This window comes from Amblyraja radiata, chromosome 13 (genome assembly GCF_010909765.2).
Source record: "Amblyraja radiata isolate CabotCenter1 chromosome 13, sAmbRad1.1.pri, whole genome shotgun sequence".
NCBI classification, from domain to species: domain Eukaryota; kingdom Metazoa; phylum Chordata; class Chondrichthyes; order Rajiformes; family Rajidae; genus Amblyraja; species Amblyraja radiata.
Window position 1 is genome coordinate 59,592,797 of NC_045968.1, and position 21,234 is coordinate 59,614,030.

The following is a 21,234-nucleotide window of genomic DNA, read 5'->3' on the forward strand; positions in this document are numbered from 1 at the left end:
GGAAGGCTAACAGCAAGACAGATTTCAGAATTAAATGTATTATGTTCTGAGGAAAGATTATCTCTCCTGACACCTTACTTTCTTTGGAGTTTTAGAGCAAGCAAGTCAGTCAGATCTCTGTATTATTTCAATAATCAAGAGAAACTAAATGCAGAAACGTTCTCTGCTGAGTAGAACACATTGAAACTTACTTCAAAACTCTAAGTGCGATAGAAGATCAGGAATTTAGATAAAACATTTTTTAATTGAAAGGTATTAGAAATGTGAGAATATCTACCAACCGAGACTCTATTCCCTGGAGCACAGGAGGATGAGGGGTGATCTCGTAGAGGTGAGGGGACTAGATTGGGTAGGTGCACAGAATCTCTTGCCCAGAACAGGGGAATTGAGGACCAGAGGACATAGGGTTAAGGTGAAGGGGAAATGATTTAATAGGAATCTGAGGGGTAGCTTTTTCACACAAAGGGTGGTGGGTGTATGGAACAAGCTGCCAGAGGAGGTAGTTGAGGCTGGGACTATCCCAGCGTTTAATAAACAGTTAGGCAGGTATATGGATCGGACAGGTTTAGAGGAATATGGACCAAACGTGGGCAGGTGGGACGAGTGTAGCCGGGACATGTTGGCCGGTGTGGGCGAGTTGAGCTGAAGATGCCTATTTCCACACTGTATGACTCTATGACTCTATGAGAGTAGCCCAAGAGAAAAACAATCACGTTTAAAGAATGGTTGGATGATGTTTTACTTGGTCATGGAGTTACTGATTTAGTGTAAGGAACCAGATGGCAGCCCTGGACAGCTCATTGATCCTTTCCTGCTCAAAACATTGATGTGTTACACAATATGTCAATCAACGGCTGAAATAGAAAGATAGGTTAGCGTGTTGGGAAAACTCTTCATCAGAAATGATAACATTCTTTATGCATCCCTGTTCTGACTGAGGTTCAGGCCAGAAGCATTATTTGTTTTTCCTTCCAGCCACAATAAGAATGCAGAGTACAGAATACACAGCTCAGGAACAAGCCTTCAGCTCACACTGTCTGTGCCAGGCACGATGCTAAGATGAACTAATTTCATCTGCTCGCATGTGATCCATATCCCTCCAATCCCTGTAATTCCATGTGCCTAACTAAAAATATTTTAAACCTCACCACCGTATCCGCCTGCACCACCATTCGTGGTGGCAGTGTGTTCCTGGCACCCTCCACCCTCTTTAAAAAATAACTTGCCCCATGCATCACCTTTATACTTTGCCCCTCTCACCTTAAACCTATGCCCTGGAATCTTTGGCATTTCCACCAGTTAATGATAAACCTGTGGTACATTTGCAGTGTTTTCTGTTTTGCTTTTATTTTTTCTCTTATTTTATGTAATTTTGTGGTTATTGCATATGTTGTTTTTAACTATTGCAGCAAATAACCATATAACAATTACAGCACGGAAACAGGCATCTCGACTCCTCTAGTCCGTGCCGAACACATAATCTCCCCTAGTCCCATATACCTGCGCTCAGACCATAACCCTCCATTCCTTTCCCATCCATATAACTATCCAATTTATTTTTAAATGATAAAATTGAACCTGCCTCCACCACCTTCACTGGAAGCTCATCTTACAAACAGATGTAAGCAGCAAAATCCAGGGAATGGGGTTCAATGTACAATACTAATACAGGTGACTTGTCCTCTACAGAGCTGCCAATTCCATTAGCTGGACAGTTTGTGGTACCCCCGGTAAAGACTGGGTCAGCAGGCCATGTCTGGCTGTCTTTGGATGAGCATTGCCATCTTCACTATGAGATAGTGGTAGCTGGGCTGAATAAAGCTGAAGATATTACCATCAATGCACATCTCCATGGCTTTGCTGAGATTGGGGAAATGGACGATAACAGTGGTGAACATAAACGGCTCCTTAAAGGTTTCTATGGATCAGAGGTAATACTTTCTTCAAATAGTAGATCATTTAAAAACATCAATATCACATCAACTACATGGATGGGCAGAATTTGACCCAAGGCAACATTTTCATGGCATCAACTTCAGAATATTATTTATGTAGGAAGGACCTACAGATAAACATAAAATGCTGGAGTAACTCAGCAGAACAGGCAACATCTCTGGAGAGAAAGAATAGGTGATGTTTCGAGTCGAGACCCTTCTTCTGACTGATGTCAGGGGAGAGGGAGATACATAGACTAGGAAGTGTAAGGTGTGAAAATAGAACACAGGGGATGGAAATCAAGGAACATGTAGAATAGATCATTGTTAGCTGGGAGAAGGTAACAACAAAGCAAACAGAGATAAAATGTAGTCGGAGACAGTAAGACTGGTCAAAGAACTGGGAAGTGGGAGGGATGGAGAGAGAGGGAAAGCAAGGGTTACTTGAAGTTAGCGAAGTCAATGTTCATACCGCTGGGGTGTAAGCTACCCAAGCAAAATATAAGGTGCTATTCCTCCAATTATCGCGGGGCCTCATTCTGACAATGGAGGAGGCCCAGGACAGAAAGGCCTGTGTGGGAATGGGAGGGGAGTTAAAGAGTTTAGCAACCAAGAGATCAGGTCAGCAACTCCAGATGCTGGTTTACACCAAAGATAGACACAAAATGCTGGAGGAACTCAGCGGAATAGGCAGTATCTTTGGATAGTTCCTTCTCCTATCTCATTCCTTCTATCCAGAGATGCTGCCTGGTACTCCAGCATTTTGTGTCTATCTTCAGGATATTATTTATTAATAACATACACATTATATATGTAGCCAGCACATCAAACTATTCCCTGGATTCTTGCACTGCTCTGAATTGCCTGCTTTCAGTTTGGCCAGCCAATGGAGCATTCACAGGCTAGAGAGGAGAATCAGCTACCAGTTCTGGTTTCAAAGTTGCTGGAAGCAGATGTTGAGGGAGAATAGATTGGAATTCACAGTCCTCCTCACCAAACTACAACTCTACTTCTCTCCAAGTGGACTGTTTACAAAGTTAAATACATAATTTCATAAAAACAAATCGATTGCATAGATACATGAAGATAACCACACTTTTCATCTAGACTCTTGCATGAAGAATACTAACTAAGTCTGATCTGCATATGTCTGTGGAACCAGACCTTTAAAGAAAGACAACGCCTTCAGTAAAGTCTGGAAGAAATTTTTTTGTTGTTCTTTTTAAAGGAGCTGTCTGCCTCAAAAATAGATCTTGCCCACCCAATTGCCATCCATATTTAGGATGACAGTCCATTTTATATCCAAGAATTCCAGCCTCCAACAGATTATATTTGAGTAAAGTTTGAGCAATAACTAAAAATATTGCCTTGGATTCGGACTGATATTGTATTAAAATACTTATGGAATGCAAAGTTAATTATTGATATTTAAAAAATTAAAGCAAATGATAAATCATTTATAGAATGGATGGAATTTAGATTTTTACATATGGTTTAAAGAATTTACTTTGTCTTGTAGGCCCAAGGAATATTAAAGGATATCGCCACGGAACTTCTCCAGCATCTTAATAGAGGAACTGCATTTATTCAAGTTAGCACAAAACTGAATCCCAAAGGAGAGATACGAGGACCGGTATGTAAACAAATAAATGAATAGTGATTTCTCTAACTTCAAATAACCCTTGCAAACCTCCCTCGCCATCCCACTCCACCTAAGTTGTTGTACTGGCTTCAGAGTCGTCTTGTTGAGTCTCATTGTCTGTAACCCGTTTTCACCTAGTACACAGCTAACAATGGCCTGTTTCCTTTATCATCATTACGTTTCTGCTTATCTTTTATTTGTTCTCTATCTCTCCACATCACCGTCTATATCTCTTGTTTCCCTTTCCCCTGACTCTGTCTGAATAAGGGTCTCGACCCGAAACTTCACCTATTTTCCTTTCCAGAGATGCTGTCTGACCCACTAAGTTACTCCAGCTTTTTGTGTCTATCTTCATCTTTAAGAAAAAGTAAGATTGGTTTAAAAAAAACTATCCATCATTTAAAAACAGAAGCAGACTGCAATTCCAGCATTTACATTTGAAAATTGTTGGTTTGTCTAGAACTAATCCACTTGAATTTTTGGTTAATTGTAAAATGCCACTGGTTTGTTCATGATGTGTAATAAGATATGATGGAATGGTGTTAGAAATAATCTATTTAATAACATGCTTATTGCAATAGTCTAATTTAGTTTAGTTTAGAGATATAGCGTGGAAACAGGCCCTCCGGCCCACCAGATCCGCAATCCCCACACACTAACACTATCCTACTCACACTAGGGACAATTCTTACATTTACCAAGACAATTAACCTACCAACCTGTACGTCTTTGGAGTGTGGGAGGAAACCGAAGATCTCGGAGAAAACCCACGCAGTCACGGGGAGAAGGTACAAACTCTGTACAGACAACACCCGTAGTGGGGATCGAACCCGGGTCTCCGGTGCTGCAAGCGCTGTAAGGCAGCGACTCTACCGCTGCACCACCGTGCCACCCAGTTGCAGTGAAATATTCAGATGGATAAAGCCCAGGCTATTAGTTGTAGCTGAAAATGTCCATGCAGGCCATGATTTTGTGAACATTATGAACCAATGATGGTCAAATGTATTAAAACTGTAATCTTCTTCAGGTGCTGATTCAAAACCAATGCGAGTCAAAAGGATTTGTCATACCTAAGGAACCCGAGTACGAAGACGATCTCTTTCATGAAATTAAACCTGATCCCGAACAGTTGAAGAAAGATCCAAATTCTTGTTTCTTTGAAGGGCAACAACGAGCCCATGGTTCCCAGTGGACCCCAGATTATGACCAGAAATGCTCCACCTGCAGTTGCCAGGTGATATAATGAAAGCCAGCTTCATTGTGTGAAGAAGGTTTATCTGTGTTTATTTTGTCAGCTCCAGTTTAGCATGGCCCTTTATACTCATATGAGGCACATTTATCTACTCTTTCAGAAAAGGACCGTAATATGTGATCCTATCCTATGTCTTCCTCTGAACTGCACAGAAATTGTTCACGTCGAAGATAAATGCTGTCCAGTTTGTCGAGGTATGTTTTTAATGAATGCAAAACAATGTGCCATACGAGTCGCAGCTGATCCCAGAAACCATCATTGTGCAGTGGCGTAAATGAAGCAGCTGGATACATGTAATTTATATATTTAGTTAAATATCACTCAGCTCATCAAGGAGTTGAATCAACCTGATGGAAATGTTCTATTAGTTGCATCAGGAATCTTTTGAAAACATTTGTTTAATTACGCCGCATCTGTTCCCAGGATGAGACATTTCATACCAGGGCATCGGAAATGTCCTCGTTCTTCAGGGAACGGGGATTCCCCTCCGCCACCATAGATGAGGATCACACCAGGGTCTCATCCATACCCCGTAACACTGCTCTCTCTCCCCATCCCCGCACACGCAACAAGGGCAGAGTCCCTCTGGTCCTCACCTTTCACCCCACCAGCCGGCAAATACAACACATAATCCTCCGCCATTTCCGCCACCTCCAACGTGACCCCACCACTCGCCATATCTTCCCATCTCCCCCCATGTCTGCCTTCCGCAAAGACCGCTCCCTCCGCAACTCCCTCGTCAATTCTTCCCTTCCCTCCCGCACCACCCCCTCCCCGGGCACTTTCCGTTGCAACCGCAAGAAATGCAACACCTGTCCCTTCACCTCCCCCCTCGACTCCATTCAAGGTCCCAAGCAGTCGTTCCAGGTGCGACAAAGGTTCACCTGTATCTCCTCCAACCTCATCTACTGCATCCGCTGCTCTAGATGTCAGCTGATTTACATCGGTGAGACCAAGTGTAGGTTGGGCGATCGCTTCGCCGAACACCTCCGCTCAGTCCGCAATAACCTACCTGACCTCCCGGTGGCTCAGCACTTCAACTCCCCCTCCCATTCCCAATCCGACCTCTCTGTCCTCGGTCTCCTCCATTGCCAGAGTGAGCAACAGCGGAAATTGGAGGAACAGCACCTCATATTCCGTCTGGGGTCCTTGCGTCCTTATGGCATTAACATTGAATTCTCCCAATTTGGCTAGCCCGTGCTGTCTCCTCCCCTTCCTTAACCCTCTAGCTGTCTCCTCCCACCCTCCCATCCGCCCGCCCTCGGGCTCCTCCTCCTCCTCCCCTTTTCCTTCTTTCTTTCCCCACCCCCCATCAGTCTGAAGAAGGGTTTTGGCCCGAAACGTCGCCTATTTCCTTCGCTCCATAGATGCTGCTGCACCCGCTGAGTTTCCCCAGCAATTGTGTGTACCTTTGTTTAATTCATGCCTTGCTCTGTTATAATTTGAACAGATATAATTGAAGCAAAAAATGAAAACAAAAAGGGAAGCGACCAGGTTGAAGGTAAATTTGTGATTTTAATAACAAAATAATGATTTTGATTATCCAATCGTAAGTCAATTGTTGTTGTGTAAATATTTAACCCAGGAGTTCTACTATTTTCCATACGATGTAATCAGTCTGAGTATAGTTGGTGAAAAATATGGTGAATATTTTGGGTACAAATGTGGTCCAGCATAATTTAAAGGGTTTGCAACCTTTAACACTGGAATCGTAGAATCATAGAGTTATACAGCACGGAAACAGGTCCTACAGCCCAACGCATCTATGCTGACCATGTTGCCGAAACAAGCCTAGCCCACGTCCCTCTAAACCGTTCCTATCCTGTCCAAGTGCCTTTGAAAAGTTGTACTTGCCCCCGACTCTACCTCAGGCAGTTTGTTCTCCATGTTACTTCACTGTCTGTTCCCCTCAGTTCCCTTATAAATGTTTTCCCCACTCACCTTAAACCTATGCCCTCCTATTTAGAAATACTGTTGCAGAAGCAGGTCCCATCCACAATAGAGACCCCAGTGCATAACAAAGCTGCACCAATTAATCGGGATATCGTAAACACAATGTCCTTAATAGGTGAATTTTGAATGATTTTGTATGTACTGTAATTGGAAAACTTTCCATGAAACTGACTTCAGTAGCACAGTGTAACAATAATTGTGAAAAGCTGTATATTTTACAAAAGTAAATTTCAATAATACAAAATCGATGTACTTTCATGCAAAGGGATTAAGTGCTGTGGAGTGAATATAGGGAGTGATGAAAGAGGTTAAAAAGCAGGATCTTGAGGGAGGTGATCTCTGTATTATTCCCTTGACACCATGAGCTAGAGAGGGCAGGAATATGGTAGAGGAACATGCAGCTGAGGAGCTGATGTTGGGGGCAGAGCTTCACATTTTTGGATCATTTGGATCTCTTCTGGAGCAGAGATGAGTTGTATAAGAGGACAGCGTTGCACTGACCAACATCCTGGGACGGAGATTTGCCAGTGCGACTCAGAAGAATTTAAATTTGATTGGCAGGGAAAGGGTCCCAGATGAGAAAGAAAGCAGATGAGAGGTTGAGGCAAATACCATAGTGAAACGGACATAGATTAGCAGATGGAACAGGTTGATATGCATGGTAAAGAAAGAGGAAAGAGTGGTGGTTTAAATTGTATTAATTTCAATGCTAGAGGCTTAACGGATAAGGTGGATGAACCTAGAACAATGTCTCAGGGGAGTGGGAATTTATTATATCATAAGATTGTAAGAGATAGTAGCAGAATTAGGCCATTCGGCCCATTATGTCTGCTCTGCCATTCAACCTATTTTTCCCTCTCAATCCCATTACCCTGCCTTTTCCCCATAACCTTTGAACCCTTACTAATCAAGAACCTGCTTTAAAATTACCCAATGACTTGACCTCCACTGCCACCCATGCCAATAAATTCCATAGATTCACCACCCTATGGCTAAAGAAATTCCTCCTCATCTCCTTTCTAAAAGTGTGTCCTTTTTTTTCGAGGATGTGTCCTCTGGCTCCAGACTCTCCCACCACTGAAAATATTCTCTTCACGTCCACTTTATCTTGGCCTTTCATTATTCGGGAGGTGTCAATGAGATAGCCCCTCATCCTCCTAAACCAACGACTACATCAAATACTCCTCCTAGGTTAACCTAATCATCCATGGATCATTCTCGTAACCTCCTCTGGGCCCGCTACAACACCAGCACATCCTTTCTCAGATACGGGGCCAAAACTGCTCACAGTATTCCAATCGTGGTCTGAATAGTGCCTTATAAAGCCTCAGCCTTACATTCTTGCTTTTATATTCTTGCTTTCTCAAAATGAATGGTGGCATTGAGTTTGCCTTCCTTGCCAATGACTCAACCTGCAAATAACCCTTTGGGAATCGTGCACTAGCACTCCCAAGTCCCTTTGCACCTCTGATTTCTGAAACCTCTTCTCATTTAGTAAATAGCCTTTGCCTTTATTCCATTGCCAGACTTTGCTATGCTGTATTCTATTCCCTACTTCTTTGCCCATTCTCTCAACCTGTCTAAGTCCTTCTGCAGACTCCCTGCTTGCTCAGTACTATCTGTCTCTCCACTTATCTTCATGTCATCCGCAAACATGGCCACAAACCCATCGATTCAACACTAACCACTGCAGATCACCACTAATCACTTCCATCAAACCAGAAAAGGCCACTGTTTGCCTTCTGCCACTCTACCAATCTTCTATCCGTGATGGTATCTTGCCTCTAATCTCTTGAGGTCCTATGTTTAGCAGCCTCATGTGTGGCACCTTATCAAAAGCCTACTGAAAATCCAAGTAAATACCAGTGGCGCAGCGGTAGAGTTGCTGCCTTACAGCGAACGCAGCGCCGGAGACCCGGGTTCGATCCTGACTACGGGTGCCGTCTGTACGGAGTTTGTACGTTCTCCTCGTGACCTGCGTGGGTTTTCTCTGAGATCTTCCCAAGTACCAAAGACGTACAAGTTTGTTGGCTTGGTAAATGTAAACAATTGTCCCTAGTGGGTGTTGGACGGTGTTAATGTGCGATGAACGCTGGTCGGCGCGGACCCGGTGGGCCGAAGGGCCTGTTTCCACGCTGTATCTCTAAACTAAACTAAACTAAATACATCAACTGACTCTCCTTTCTCTATCCTGTGTGTTACTTTCTCAAAGAATTTCAACAGATTTGTCGAGCAAGTTCTCTTCTTAACAAAACCATGCTGACTTTGGCCTATTTTATCATCAAGTCCAAGTACCCCCAAACCTCATCCTTACGGAGGTCAGACTAACCGGCTTATAGTTTCCTTTCTATTACCTCGCTCCCTCTTATGGCCAGAACAGAAACATGGGTGAGAGAAACTGGCAGCTGAATATTCCAGCGTATATGCTGCAGGGATGATAGGGCTGATGGAAGGAGAGGAACAGGGGGGTGGGCTTTTTGATCAGAGACGACATAACTGAATAAGGGTCTTGACCTGAAAAGTCACCCATTCCTTGGCTCCAGAGATGCTGTCTGGCCCGCTGAGTTACTCCTGCATTTTGTGTCTATCTTTGGTTTAACCAGCACCTGCAGTTCCTCCCTATAACATCCAGGACATAACTATAGTGCTGAAAGAGAATATTCTTGGGGGTTGATCCAGTGAAGTTACGTAAGGAGAACTTAGAAATAGGAAGGGAATGATTATATAGACAGCATTTTATTAATGGCCTCCCTATAGTCAGTGTGGATTAGATGAGCAGATGTGTAGGAAGATTGCAGGTAGCTGCAAAAATAATGGGATAGTATTAGTGGGAGATTTCATCTTCCTTTATATCGACTGGATCATTCAAAGGCTTGGACAGGGTGGAATTTGTATAATATGTCCAAGAAAGCTTCCTTAATACATGCTAGTGAGTGTTCAACACCTCTTCTTGGGGAATGAAGTAAAGGAAGTGACTAAAGTGTCAGTAGTGGAGATGCACTTTGGGACCTGTGACCATAATTCTAATCTCTTTAAAGTAGTTGTGGAGGAGGATATGCATGGCCCATAAGTAAAGATCCTAAATAGAAGAGTCTGTTTGTAGGTAAGGGAATGGTTATCAAGTGGAGGCTTTCAAAAACTTGTAAGGACGAGCACAAGGGCAACATGTTCCTGTTAGGGTGAAAGGCAAGGCTGGCAATTTGATGGTTGATGAGAAATGTAGAAGCTTTGGGCAGGAAAAAAGGAGGCAGATACCAGAGTTAGTCAATAGGATCAAGCAAAGCCCTCCATAAATGTAGCTGTATACTTAAGAAAGCAATCAGGAGGGCATGGAATGGAGCTGGCAGGCAAGGTAATGGAAAGTCCCAAGGGATTCTACAGGTACATTAAGGGAAAAAGGGTGGTGAAGGAAAGAATAGGTCTCCATAAAGATCAACATCTCTTGTGTAGAACCACAAGAGATGTGAGAGATATTAAATAAATACCTCCCATCCATTTTTTGCAGAGCAGATGATCATGGAAGCAAGGGAATTACGGCATATGAATCTTAGACCATATCTGAATTACCAAAGAGAAAGTATAGGTTGTTTTAAAGGGCATTAGTGTGGATAAATCCCCAGGGCCTAACCAAGTACATCCTTGTGACAAGCCAGAGAGAAAATTGCAGAGGCCTCTGCAGATATATTTATATCATCTTTGGCCACGAGTGAAAATATCACTAAGCCTGGTGGGTATGTTGTTGCTGGGGATTTGTATGGACAGCTTCTCTCAGCAATTGGATCAGCACACACAGATTAGGGATAATCAGCATGGGTTGGAAATCAAGTCTCACAAATTTGATGGAATGTATTGAAGAGTTCACCAAGAGGATTGGTAAGGGCAGGGCAGTGGACGTTGTGTGTATGGACTTTAGCAAATTCCCACATCATTGGCTTATCTGGAAGGTAAGATTGCATGGATTCCAAGGAGTGCTAGCCAATTGCATTCAAAATTGATGGAGGAAGTAGTCAAAGGTCATAACTGATAGGGTACCCCCGAGGCTGGTGATCAGTGATCACTCAGCCCCCCCCACTTTCAAAAACATTACGTGGCCCCTGTTAATGACAACCCTTAATATCATCGATGTGTTGATAGGTCTTGTAGTCTTTACTCAGAGAGTGGTAGCTGTGTGGAATGAGCTTCCAGTGAAGGTGGTGGAGGCAGGTTCGTTTTTATCATTTAAAAATAAATTGGATAGTTATATGGATGGGAAAGGAATGGAGGGTTATGGTCTGAGCGCAGGTATATGGGACTAGGGGAGATTATGTGTTCGGCACGGACTAGAAGGGTCGAGATGGCCTGTTTCCGTGCTGTAATTGTTATATGGTTATATGGTTATATGGTAGTCCAAGTTTGTAGTTTACTGAAGGTGACATAACCAGTATATAGGGTGATAAAGAAGGTACATGGTATGCTTGCCTGCATTACTAGGGGCGTTGAGTATAAGGGTCAGGAAGTCATGATGCAGCTCCATAGGACTTTTGTTAGGCTACATTTGAAGTATTGCCTGCAGTTCTGGTCTTCCCATTTCAGGAATGATGTGGAGGCTTTGAAGAGTGTGCAGAGGAGATTTACCAGAATGCTGCCTGGATTAGAGGACTTCGGCTACAAGGAGGGATTAGATAAATGGACTGTTTTCTCAGGAACATCAGAGGTTGAGGGGAAATTTAATAGAAATGTATACATTTTTTGAAACTTAGATACGTAGACAGTCTAGAAACGTGGATAGTCAGAACCTTTAATTGAGATGTGCCTGGCAGTGAAGGCAGATGTGATGGTGGTGTTTAAGAGGCTATTATATAGGGACATAGAAGTTCAAGGAATAGAGGGATATGGACCTTGTACAGGCAGATGAGTTCAGTTTAACTTGGCATCATGTTCAGCACAAACATTGTGGGCCGTTTCTGTGCTGCACAGTTCTGTGGTCTATGTTTTAATGCCTCTTGTATCTTGGTAGATACAGTGTGTGCTGGGACATTGAACAGCACAAATTAAGCCAATGTAACTCTAATAAAAAATAACTCTTGTTATTTTCCAGGCTGTTATTTTGATGGGGACCGGAAGTGGCATCCTGCTGGGACCACCTGGCATCCCTTTGTACCGCCATTCGGTTATGTGAAATGTGCTGTGTGCACCTGTAAGGTAGAAAACTCATTCTCACCATCTTTTGTGCAGAACATTTCTAATGTTTTAAAGGAGAAATTTTAAAAATAATTATTTTCACTTTAGCACTATCTAGTTAAGTGAATGTGATGAACCTTGAGTATCTCCTGTCTCTTTGCTGTAAATTTATGGGAATTATATCAGAAAATATTTATGTGCATGAATAGAGGCCTTGGCATTAGAACAAAGGATATTAGAAATGAGGTGAATCATGATATGAGTAAGAATGAGCTTTGAATGTTGTGATTGATTCAAAAGAAATTAAGGTCAGTTAAACGGAGGAAAGATTAAAACACGGGATACATCTTGGGATCCAGGAAGAGTTGATGGAATTGTAGAGAAATTCAGCCTTGATCATCAGCACTAAACATGTAGAATTTGTTCATGGCAAACCTTTTCTGAAATTCAGTTTTGTTGACTTAAGTGGATCTAAATTTCAAATTCCAGAGGAGGATTACAATGTACATGTGTCCATTTAAGGGATGCATCTTCGTCACATTCTGGAGCTCTATTAGGTGTAATGGCAGTCGTGCATCTTCGTCACATTTTGGAGCTCTATTAGGTGTAATGGCAGTCGTGGACGGTCATTATACAATTATACAATTTATTTATTGTCATTTGAACCTCAAATGAAGTTCAAACGAAATTTGGTTTCTGCAGTCATACAACAAGAAAAGAACCAAGACACACACCAACACAATTTACACAAACATCCATCACAGTGAATCTCCTCCTCACTGTGATGGAAGGCAAAGTCTTTTCTGTGTTCCATTCTTCTCCCGATGTTATTATCAACTTTCAAAAAGATGGACAGAACAATTCTAGACAAATCAATATCATACAATTCAATCTGAAGTACGATCTTTAAGAGGATAAATGTATCTTCAACAAGAGCATTAAGTATGTGAGGTATCACGTACTGATTGTATTTGATTACCTGCAGGTGGAATCACTGGAGTCGAATGTGCACTAGAGAGTACAACCAGCTGCCAATACACCCTCATACATAGATAGAGAAGGAGTAAAAAATATATATATATTTCTTGATTAGAACTGGTGTCAAGGGTTATGGGGCGAAGACAGGAAAATGGGATAAAGAGGCAGAGATCAGCCATGATTGAATGGCGGAGTAGATTCAATGGGCCAAATGTCCTAATTCTACGCTTATAACGTGAATGAACTCAATGGGGCAATTGACATCTGTGGAGGGAAATGAACTGACAGCGTTTTGGGTCCTTCTTCCGACTGATAGAGAAGGAGATGGTTTTACTGAGAAAAGTAAAATTATGACTTGCATGAAAGTTTCCAATATGGGGACGGTATTCAAAAATGACATGGGTGACATAAAAGTTAATATTAAATATTTCTTGTTTCAAAGGGGGCAACTGGGGAAGTACATTGTGAGAAGGTTCAATGCCCAGCTCTGCCTTGTAGCCAGCCTGTTAGAAGGAATGCCTCAAATTGTTGCAAGGAATGTCCAGGTTAGTGTTTTGTGTTATTCAAGCTTTTACTGTGATGCATATAAGGAAAAGACAAAAAAACACTTGTACTTGTGGAGCACATTTCATGACTTCTGCGGGCTTCCAAATCACGTCACTGTTGTATTGTAGGAAGTAATTAAAGGACATACATTAAAGAGTAAATTAACTAGTTGGAATTGTCTTGCAAGAACTAAATGGGCAGTTGCTTGAATGTTAGTGTGGGGTAACATCAGGAAAATATCAAAACCAGAGTGCCCAAAGCACAATTCCAATCAGAAATACAGTGCATAGTTGTGGACAGATACCCTGAACATGCTTCTGAAATTTGTTTTTTTACCACAGTTCCAGAGATTCCCCCTTTTGACCACACAGACTTGATGCAGGCTGATGGGCCCAGGCCCTGCAAATTTGGTCGTCATGTATACATGAACAATAATAAGTGGCATCCTGAAGTCCCTCCGTTTGGGGAAATGAAATGCATTACTTGCTGGTGTGATGTAGGTATTCTGTTTAACATTAAGAATCACATCAAAATGCTGATATTGCATGAAATGTTGGGTTATTACTTAGAGTTGCCAAGATGCTACTAGCAAAGTTATTCATTTGTTCATCTGGTTTCTAAGATATTCAGTAAGATACAGTGGTGGCACGGTGGCGCAGTGGTAGAGTTTCTGCGCTTACAGCGCCAGAGACCCGCGTTCGATCCCATCGACGGGTGCTGTCTGTACGGAGTCTGTACGTTCTCCCCGTGAGCTGCATGGGTTTTCTCCAAGAACTTTGTTTTCTCCCACACTTCTACGATGTACTGGGGTTGTAGGTTAATTGGCTTCGGTAAAATTGTCCCTATTGTAGAATAGTGTTAATGTGCGGGGCTTTAACCAGATGATTAAACCCCAAGTAGAGGGAGAGTGGTAGTAAAAAAATGACCCCATCTCATCACTCTTTCCAACTTAATTAAAACAGTGTTAGTGGAAGCTCTGGAGCAGGAGAATTCCTCCTCCTCATCTCGCCTTTATCTCAGTTTATCAGTTTTGTTTATTGTCACGTGTACTGAGGTACAGTGGAAAGCTCTTGTCGCTAACGAGCTGGTGAAAGACATGGTTACATTCGACCCATTACAGTGTATGATAAGGGAATAACGTTTAATAGTCCGAGGGTTACCAATGAGGTAGATAGTAGTACAACACTGCTCTCTGTTTGTGGTAGGATAATTCAGTTGTCCGATAGCAGCTGATAACAAATAACAGCCGGCTTCATCTTCAGTAACAAATTAAGTAGAAAACAAATAGAATAAGCAAAACTGTTAATAATTATTACTGCTTAAATATGTGACTTAATCAAATAGCCAAATTATTCTACTTGTAGCCACATAAAGGAATTATATGAATAATCAATAAAATAGACAGTACATTGGCACAGCCAATAGAGCCACTGCTCCAAAGCACCAAAGACCTAGGTTCTAACTAACTGCTCAATGGTTCCAAAAGTACAAACCTCAGGTGCTCTCTGTGTTGAGTTTCTGTTGGGGGCTCATCTTTTTGGGTTGGGACTATTCTTCAGACTGATGGAGTTGGGGAGAGGGGGGAGGGGGGAGGGGGGAGGGGGGGAGGTGCAAGAGAGAGAGGTAGAAGTGGGCAAAATCCTGGCATGTGATAGATGGACATAGGTGAAGGAGGGGGTGAATTGACAAAGGCTAGAAACGAAAAAGAGACAAAAGTGTGTCAGATAAGGAAGGAAGGAAGGAAGGGGGGAGGAGGAGTGAATGGAGAGGAAGGAGAGGAGTAAAATATTACTCAGAAATATCATGGTAACTGGATGCTGACAGCTCAGTATCCACTTGATGCTGAGATAAAAAGTCAGAGGGTTGTATGTACTAATCCCTGAAGTGAACTCATGACTTTCTGAGTCAGAGGTAAGGGTGCTTGAATGAAGGATAAAAGCAAGCAACAAAATGTGAAATTCTGCATGTAACTGTGAATCAGGAATGCTGTAACAAAATCCGCTAATTATGTCATTTCAGGAAGGTTCCACAAAGTGTCAACGAGAGAAGTGTCCAGTTCTAACCTGCGAAAACATAGTAAAACCACACCATAAATGCTGTCCGGAGTGTGAAGGTAAAACATTAAAATTATTTGTATCTGTTCCAGTAATGGAAAGCTGTATCAGAACAATTTGAACAAAAGCTGGAGTAACTCAGGTCAGACAGCATCTCTGGTGAAAAGTAATGGGACCGTTTCAGACTGAAGAAGGGCCTTGACCTGAAACGTCATCTATTCCTTCTCTCCCGAGATGTTGCCTGTCCCGCCGAGTTACTCCAACATTTTGTGTCTATCTTCAATATAAACCAGCATCTGCAGTTCCTTCCTACACAAAATCGTAACTAACCTGTTTGTAGCTAAATCCACGCAGTCCAATACAACGAAGGCAAACACACGGTGAGCTTAAGGCTCTTATTTAAATATTTTAATAATTGTTCAACAATGTTTTGGCATGTGCTTTGGATACCTGGAGATTAGCACCATGTCAACAATGCAGCACAGAGTACCTGTGTACACGAGGTTTCATTAATGAACGATACAAATGAATTTAGGGTGCAGCGGTAGAGTTGCTGCCATACAGTGCCAGAGGCCCATGTTTGATCCTGTCTATGGGTGCTGTCTGTACAGAGTTTGTATGTTCTCCCTGTGACCACGTGGGTTTTCTTAGGGTACTCGGGTCTTCTCCAACACTCCAAAGACATACAGGTTTGTGGGTTAATTGGGGTCTATAAATTGTAAATTGTCCCTAGTGTGTAGATTAGCTCGTGTGTGGGGGGATCGCTGGTCGGCGCAGACTTGATGGGCCGAGCGGCTTGTTTCCATGCACTAACGTCTAAAAAAATTCCAGACAAAAAATAGTTCAAAAAACCATGCAGCTTCATGTTATTAATTGCTGTACGTATTTACAATCGGTTCCCTCTTAAAATAGAAAGAGGGAAGTGATGCTAGTTAATTGCAGTGTGGGGGGTAGCTTTGGCAAACATCTGCTTGATTATATGTGCAATACATGGATTCTGTTTTACAAACAGTTCATATGCACATATTACATAGATGGCAGCGCTCTGTATAGTTGTTGTCATCTATTCCACAGCCAACAATGGCCTATTGTGTGCCTCACATTTCCTTGATTATCATTGCTTTATGTATATCTTCCATTCATTTCTCCTAAGTACTGTCTATATCTCTCGTTCCCCTTTCTTCTGACTCTCACTCTGAAGAAGGGTCTCGACCTGAAACGTCACCCGTTCCTTCTCTCCAGAGATGTTGCCTCATCCCACTGTTACTCCAGTCTTTTGTGCCTGTCTATTAAATGGATGCATCACTTCAGTGAGCAACTTAAAATATGTCATCGTCAGAATAATGCAGGAGAGAAATTTCTTGAGGAAATGAGGGTGTCAGGCAAAAAAGGAATCCTCTTAAAAGTGCAAACAATACAATTCTGATTCTGCGGTGCTTGATGGTTCTGTTCAAGCACCTTACCACTATCTCTACTAATGTTGATTCAATCCGTTAACCTGTTTACATCTTTAGCAGTGCCATCGTATTCTGATGAAGATGGAGAGAAATTAAAAAGCCAACCGAAGGGGAAGAGTGTGTGGGATTCCCGACCGCTATCTGACTGAATTTATTCCAATGCATTCCACGTATGCAATGGACAGAGCAAGCATGTGAGGTATGCCAGGATGCACACTTCATTTCATCAAATGGAGATTCTGAGAATTTCATTTGAAAGACCTATGAACAATCAATACTGTAAATATTCTCAGCTGATCCAGTATTCGGTGTTGTTGTGGAAAGAAAAACAAAGTTGTGTACAGCATCGGCAACTATGACATGTTCAACGAGCTGTGTCCCGAAGTGAATGCCTGAGGTGGTGTGTGAAATAAAATCATCAGAATCTGCAACGTTCCTGCCAACTTCACGAAACCACGCTGGAAGATTGTTCACAAATCGGACAGATGATCTAACAATGACTTGTTCGTTGCCAAAGAGAGTCCGCTAAACATCGGCAATTCTTGCTGCAATTCGGAGACCTTTGATGACACGGGAGCAGATTTATTTCGTATTGTTAGACAACTTTGTTTTAAAATGACAAGATGTTGTGTTTCTCGTCCACACGTTAACTGTTCCTTGAAGTGCAAATCCACAATCGCATGATTACAGCCCAGAAAATCGCATGAGTATGTGAGGTCCATCTAGTGAGGGACCTCCTGAGAAGGAACCGCAGGGCGCAGCTGAGTGAACGAAGATGATATCTTTCGTTTTCTTTTAACAATTTGTTGTTAAGTTTTTTTTTCGCAAATTGCAAATGAGAGAAGTTGCCTGGTTCATGTGCCCTAATCTCCATTACAATTGTCCTTTTTTATTCTTCTTGTGAATGGGATGCTGTTTCCCTCATTATCATTTGTGAATGCGAAATCCCCAGGGATGAAAGTGTCAGATAGTTGAAGTGTTAAGTATGAGGCAATTCAAATGCATGCCCTCAGCAAGTGACGACTGCATTCTTCCTAAATTCCTCATAGAGTCTTCATTTGTAAACCTCTGGAAGGATGCCTTTGTTGAGAGATTTAAACTTACAATGAAATTAATGGAGGTTGGTTAAAGTAAGAAAGGACTGTGGCTGAGGACCTCCAGCTAACATTTGCTGTAAATTGCAAACATATGAATAGAGGAACAACTTCACTATACTGTGTAACTTTGTTAATGTGAATATGAACTTGGCCTCTGCGACAGGTGATGCTGAAAAATGTATATATTGTAAGTTCCTGAATTATTCTTTTCATCGATGTTTTGCCATTTAATAGAAAAACACAATTATATACCTGTTAGTAAAATAGTAAACAAATCACATCAAAATGCTGGAATATGTTCAAAATGTTACGTGGCGTTTTCTGAGTTATAGAGTCATACAACTCTGGATCAACGCATCCATGCCGACCGACCAAGTTGCCCTTTCTAAGCTAGTTCCATTTGCCTGCATTTGGCTCGTATCCCTCTGAATCTTTCCTATTTATGTACCTGTTCAAGTGTCTTTTAAATGCTCTACAGTATGTGCCTCAACTACCTCCTCTGGCAGCTTGTTCCATATACCCACCACCCTTCGAGTTAAAATAGTTGCCCCTCAAGTTCCTATTAAATTTTGCCCTTCTTGCCTTAAACATATGTCGTCTTGTTTATGATCCCACAACCCTGGGTAAAAGATTCTGCACATTCACCCTATCTATTCCACATGATTGTATAGACCTCTATAAGTTCATCTCTCAGCCTGCCATGCTCCAAGGAATAGTCCTAGCCTGCCTAACCTCACACCATAGTTAATTTCAATTCTTGGCAACATCCTTGTAATTCTTCTCTCCACTCTTTCCATCTTAATAATATCCTTCCTAGAGCAGGGTGACAAAAACTGAACACGGTACTCCAATTGTGGCCTCACCCACATCTCCTACAACTGTCCCAACTTCTATACTCAATATTGACACAAAAGGCTGGAGTAACTCAACAGGTCAGACAGCATCTCTGGAGAAAAGGAATGGGTGACGTTTCGGGTCAAGACCTTTCTTCAGACGCTTGTCGTAAAGATGATGGAGTGGGGGGGGTCGGAAAGCGGAAGTCATTAAAGAGATGACGGGCGTGACAGGTACTTTGGACATAGGTCGGGAATGAATGGACCAACGGGGATAGGATGGAGTCGAGGTACGTGGAAATCATTTCAGTGGGACAGGAGCAGGCAGAAACAATGGGTCTGCCAGGAGAGTTGTGTTTATGGCTTTTGTGGAGAAGGTAAAACTTGGCTGTGCGGGGCTGGGGAACGATAAGGTTGGAGGCTTTAGAGGGCAGACAGCCGGAAGTGATAAAATCAGAAATGGTCTGAGAGATGATGGCCTGGTGCTCATCTGTGGGATCATGGTCCAAGGACAGGTGGGAGGAGGTGTTTGAGAGCTGTCGCCTGGCCTCAGCACGGTAGAGATCTGAATACCCTGACTGATGAAGGCCAATTTACCAAAAGCCTTGTTAACCACCCCACCTACTTGTGATGCCACTTTAAGGGAAGTGATATATCCTAGATCCCACTGCTCTACAATACTCCCCAGAGCCCACTGTGAATGAATAGGTCAAATCAACATGTAACATTCGATACAGAGCTGATCAGTGAGGGGGTGCAGAGCTACAAAACAAGCAAACGAGCAGTACTTGAAGAATGTTCAAGTGAACATTAAATAACACACCATTGTTGCAGCTGTTCCCTCACAACAACACCCCCCACCCCTCCCTACAAGCCCCTCTCTAGCCCTCCAAACATCCTGTGGATAAATGCACAGTAGAAGAACATAGCAAAGGAGAAGGTCAAAGACATGGGTTAGTGTGAAAGTAACAAAACATAGAAAATAGGTGCAGGAGTAGGCCATTTAGCTGATCATGGCTGATCATCCAAATCAGTGCCCCGTTCCTGCTTTCTCTCCATATCCCTTGATTCCGTTTATCCTAAGAGCTGTATCTAATAGTAGGAAGGAGGGTTAACGGGTCAGTGTGTTGCATACGAGCCAAATGTAAATCGGATTTTTCTTTTACTATGGAGAGGATAACTCGTTTTGGAAGAACAACATCTCATATTCTACTTGAGTAACTTTGGTATCAATATTGAATTTTTCAGATAACTCGGATTCCCAGTATCCTCCCTCCCACACACACTGTGGCTATGTCACCACTGTTTTCGTCTCATTTTCTTTATTCCACCTATCTGCCATTGTCCCCTCGCCATCTGATTCCACCTGCTGCCTACCAACCAGCCTCCATCCCAGCCCTCTTTGTACTGGTGCTTCTGGCAACCTTTCATCTTCCCCCTTGATGCTGGGTTTCAACCTGAAACATCGACTTGTACCTACACCTCCACGGATGCTGCTTGCTCTGTATTCTTCAGGCATTCTTATTTTTCTGAACATAACAAAAGTTGTGAAGGGAAACAGTCTCAGTTTTAGAACTCAATCAACAGAGAGATTCCAAGGGGGAGAAGACTATTTGAAAAGTAATTATATTCTTGGCATTTACTGAAGAGTGTAAATATAATTGTTAGAATTCTCCACAATGGTTGTCAAAATGCCCAGATTCATGTTTTGAAACAATAGCTCCAGCTGTTCAAATGCAATAATTTTTCTTTAATATGCAGTTAATTGTTAAATTAGGGGTCATGAAACAATAATGAAAACCGAGGGGATATTAAACCTGAACGAACAGCTTGCTTTCATTAGTACGTTGACCCGATTTTCCAGCACCCTCTGTTCCAGAGCCTTTCTGGATTATCTGTTTTTCTGGATGACCAGAAAGGACAATACACCCCTGGCCCCCTAATGACTCCACTCCCATGTCTCTAAAACTCCATGGTGTATCTTCATTCTCCTTAATCTATTCATATTGTACATCTTGCCATATTATTTTGCTTTGGCACAAACCCCCCCCCCCCCGCCACCCCCCGTGTCTTGCCACAGCTTAAAAAATTTTAAAGCTGATAAATGTTGATTATTTTAGTCTTTCATTCCTTCTTTTCAATCGAGCGTGGCCTGGACTTTCATGTTTGGTCATTCACTTTGCATAACAGTAAAACAAATCTCTTCCAGTATTCTACTTAAGGCAGTTCAATATGTGCACATGTTATGGTAATTTTCTAGACTACAGATGTTTGACAATAGTGTCAAAATTAACATTGACATGAGCTTTTTAATAATTTGAAGGTATT

General features: G+C 42.2%; 1 protein-coding gene across 1 annotated transcript in view; it reads left to right on the forward strand.

The window, feature by feature from the left end:
* The window catches only part of chrd (chordin), a 30,848-nt gene extending 12,489 nt beyond the window's left edge, over positions 1–18,359 (forward strand). Inside the window, exons 11-20 of the mRNA XM_033032181.1 lie at positions 1,690–1,931; positions 3,454–3,567; positions 4,604–4,810; positions 4,929–5,022; positions 6,279–6,329; positions 11,859–11,962; positions 13,362–13,464; positions 13,807–13,961; positions 15,485–15,578; positions 17,034–18,359. Coding sequence (XP_032888072.1) covers positions 1,690–1,931; positions 3,454–3,567; positions 4,604–4,810; positions 4,929–5,022; positions 6,279–6,329; positions 11,859–11,962; positions 13,362–13,464; positions 13,807–13,961; positions 15,485–15,578; positions 17,034–17,125 — 1,256 coding nt within the window. The 3' untranslated portion in view covers positions 17,126–18,359. The remainder of the gene's footprint in view (positions 1–1,689; positions 1,932–3,453; positions 3,568–4,603; positions 4,811–4,928; positions 5,023–6,278; positions 6,330–11,858; positions 11,963–13,361; positions 13,465–13,806; positions 13,962–15,484; positions 15,579–17,033) is intronic.
* Positions 18,360–21,234: the final 2,875 nt, after the last annotated feature.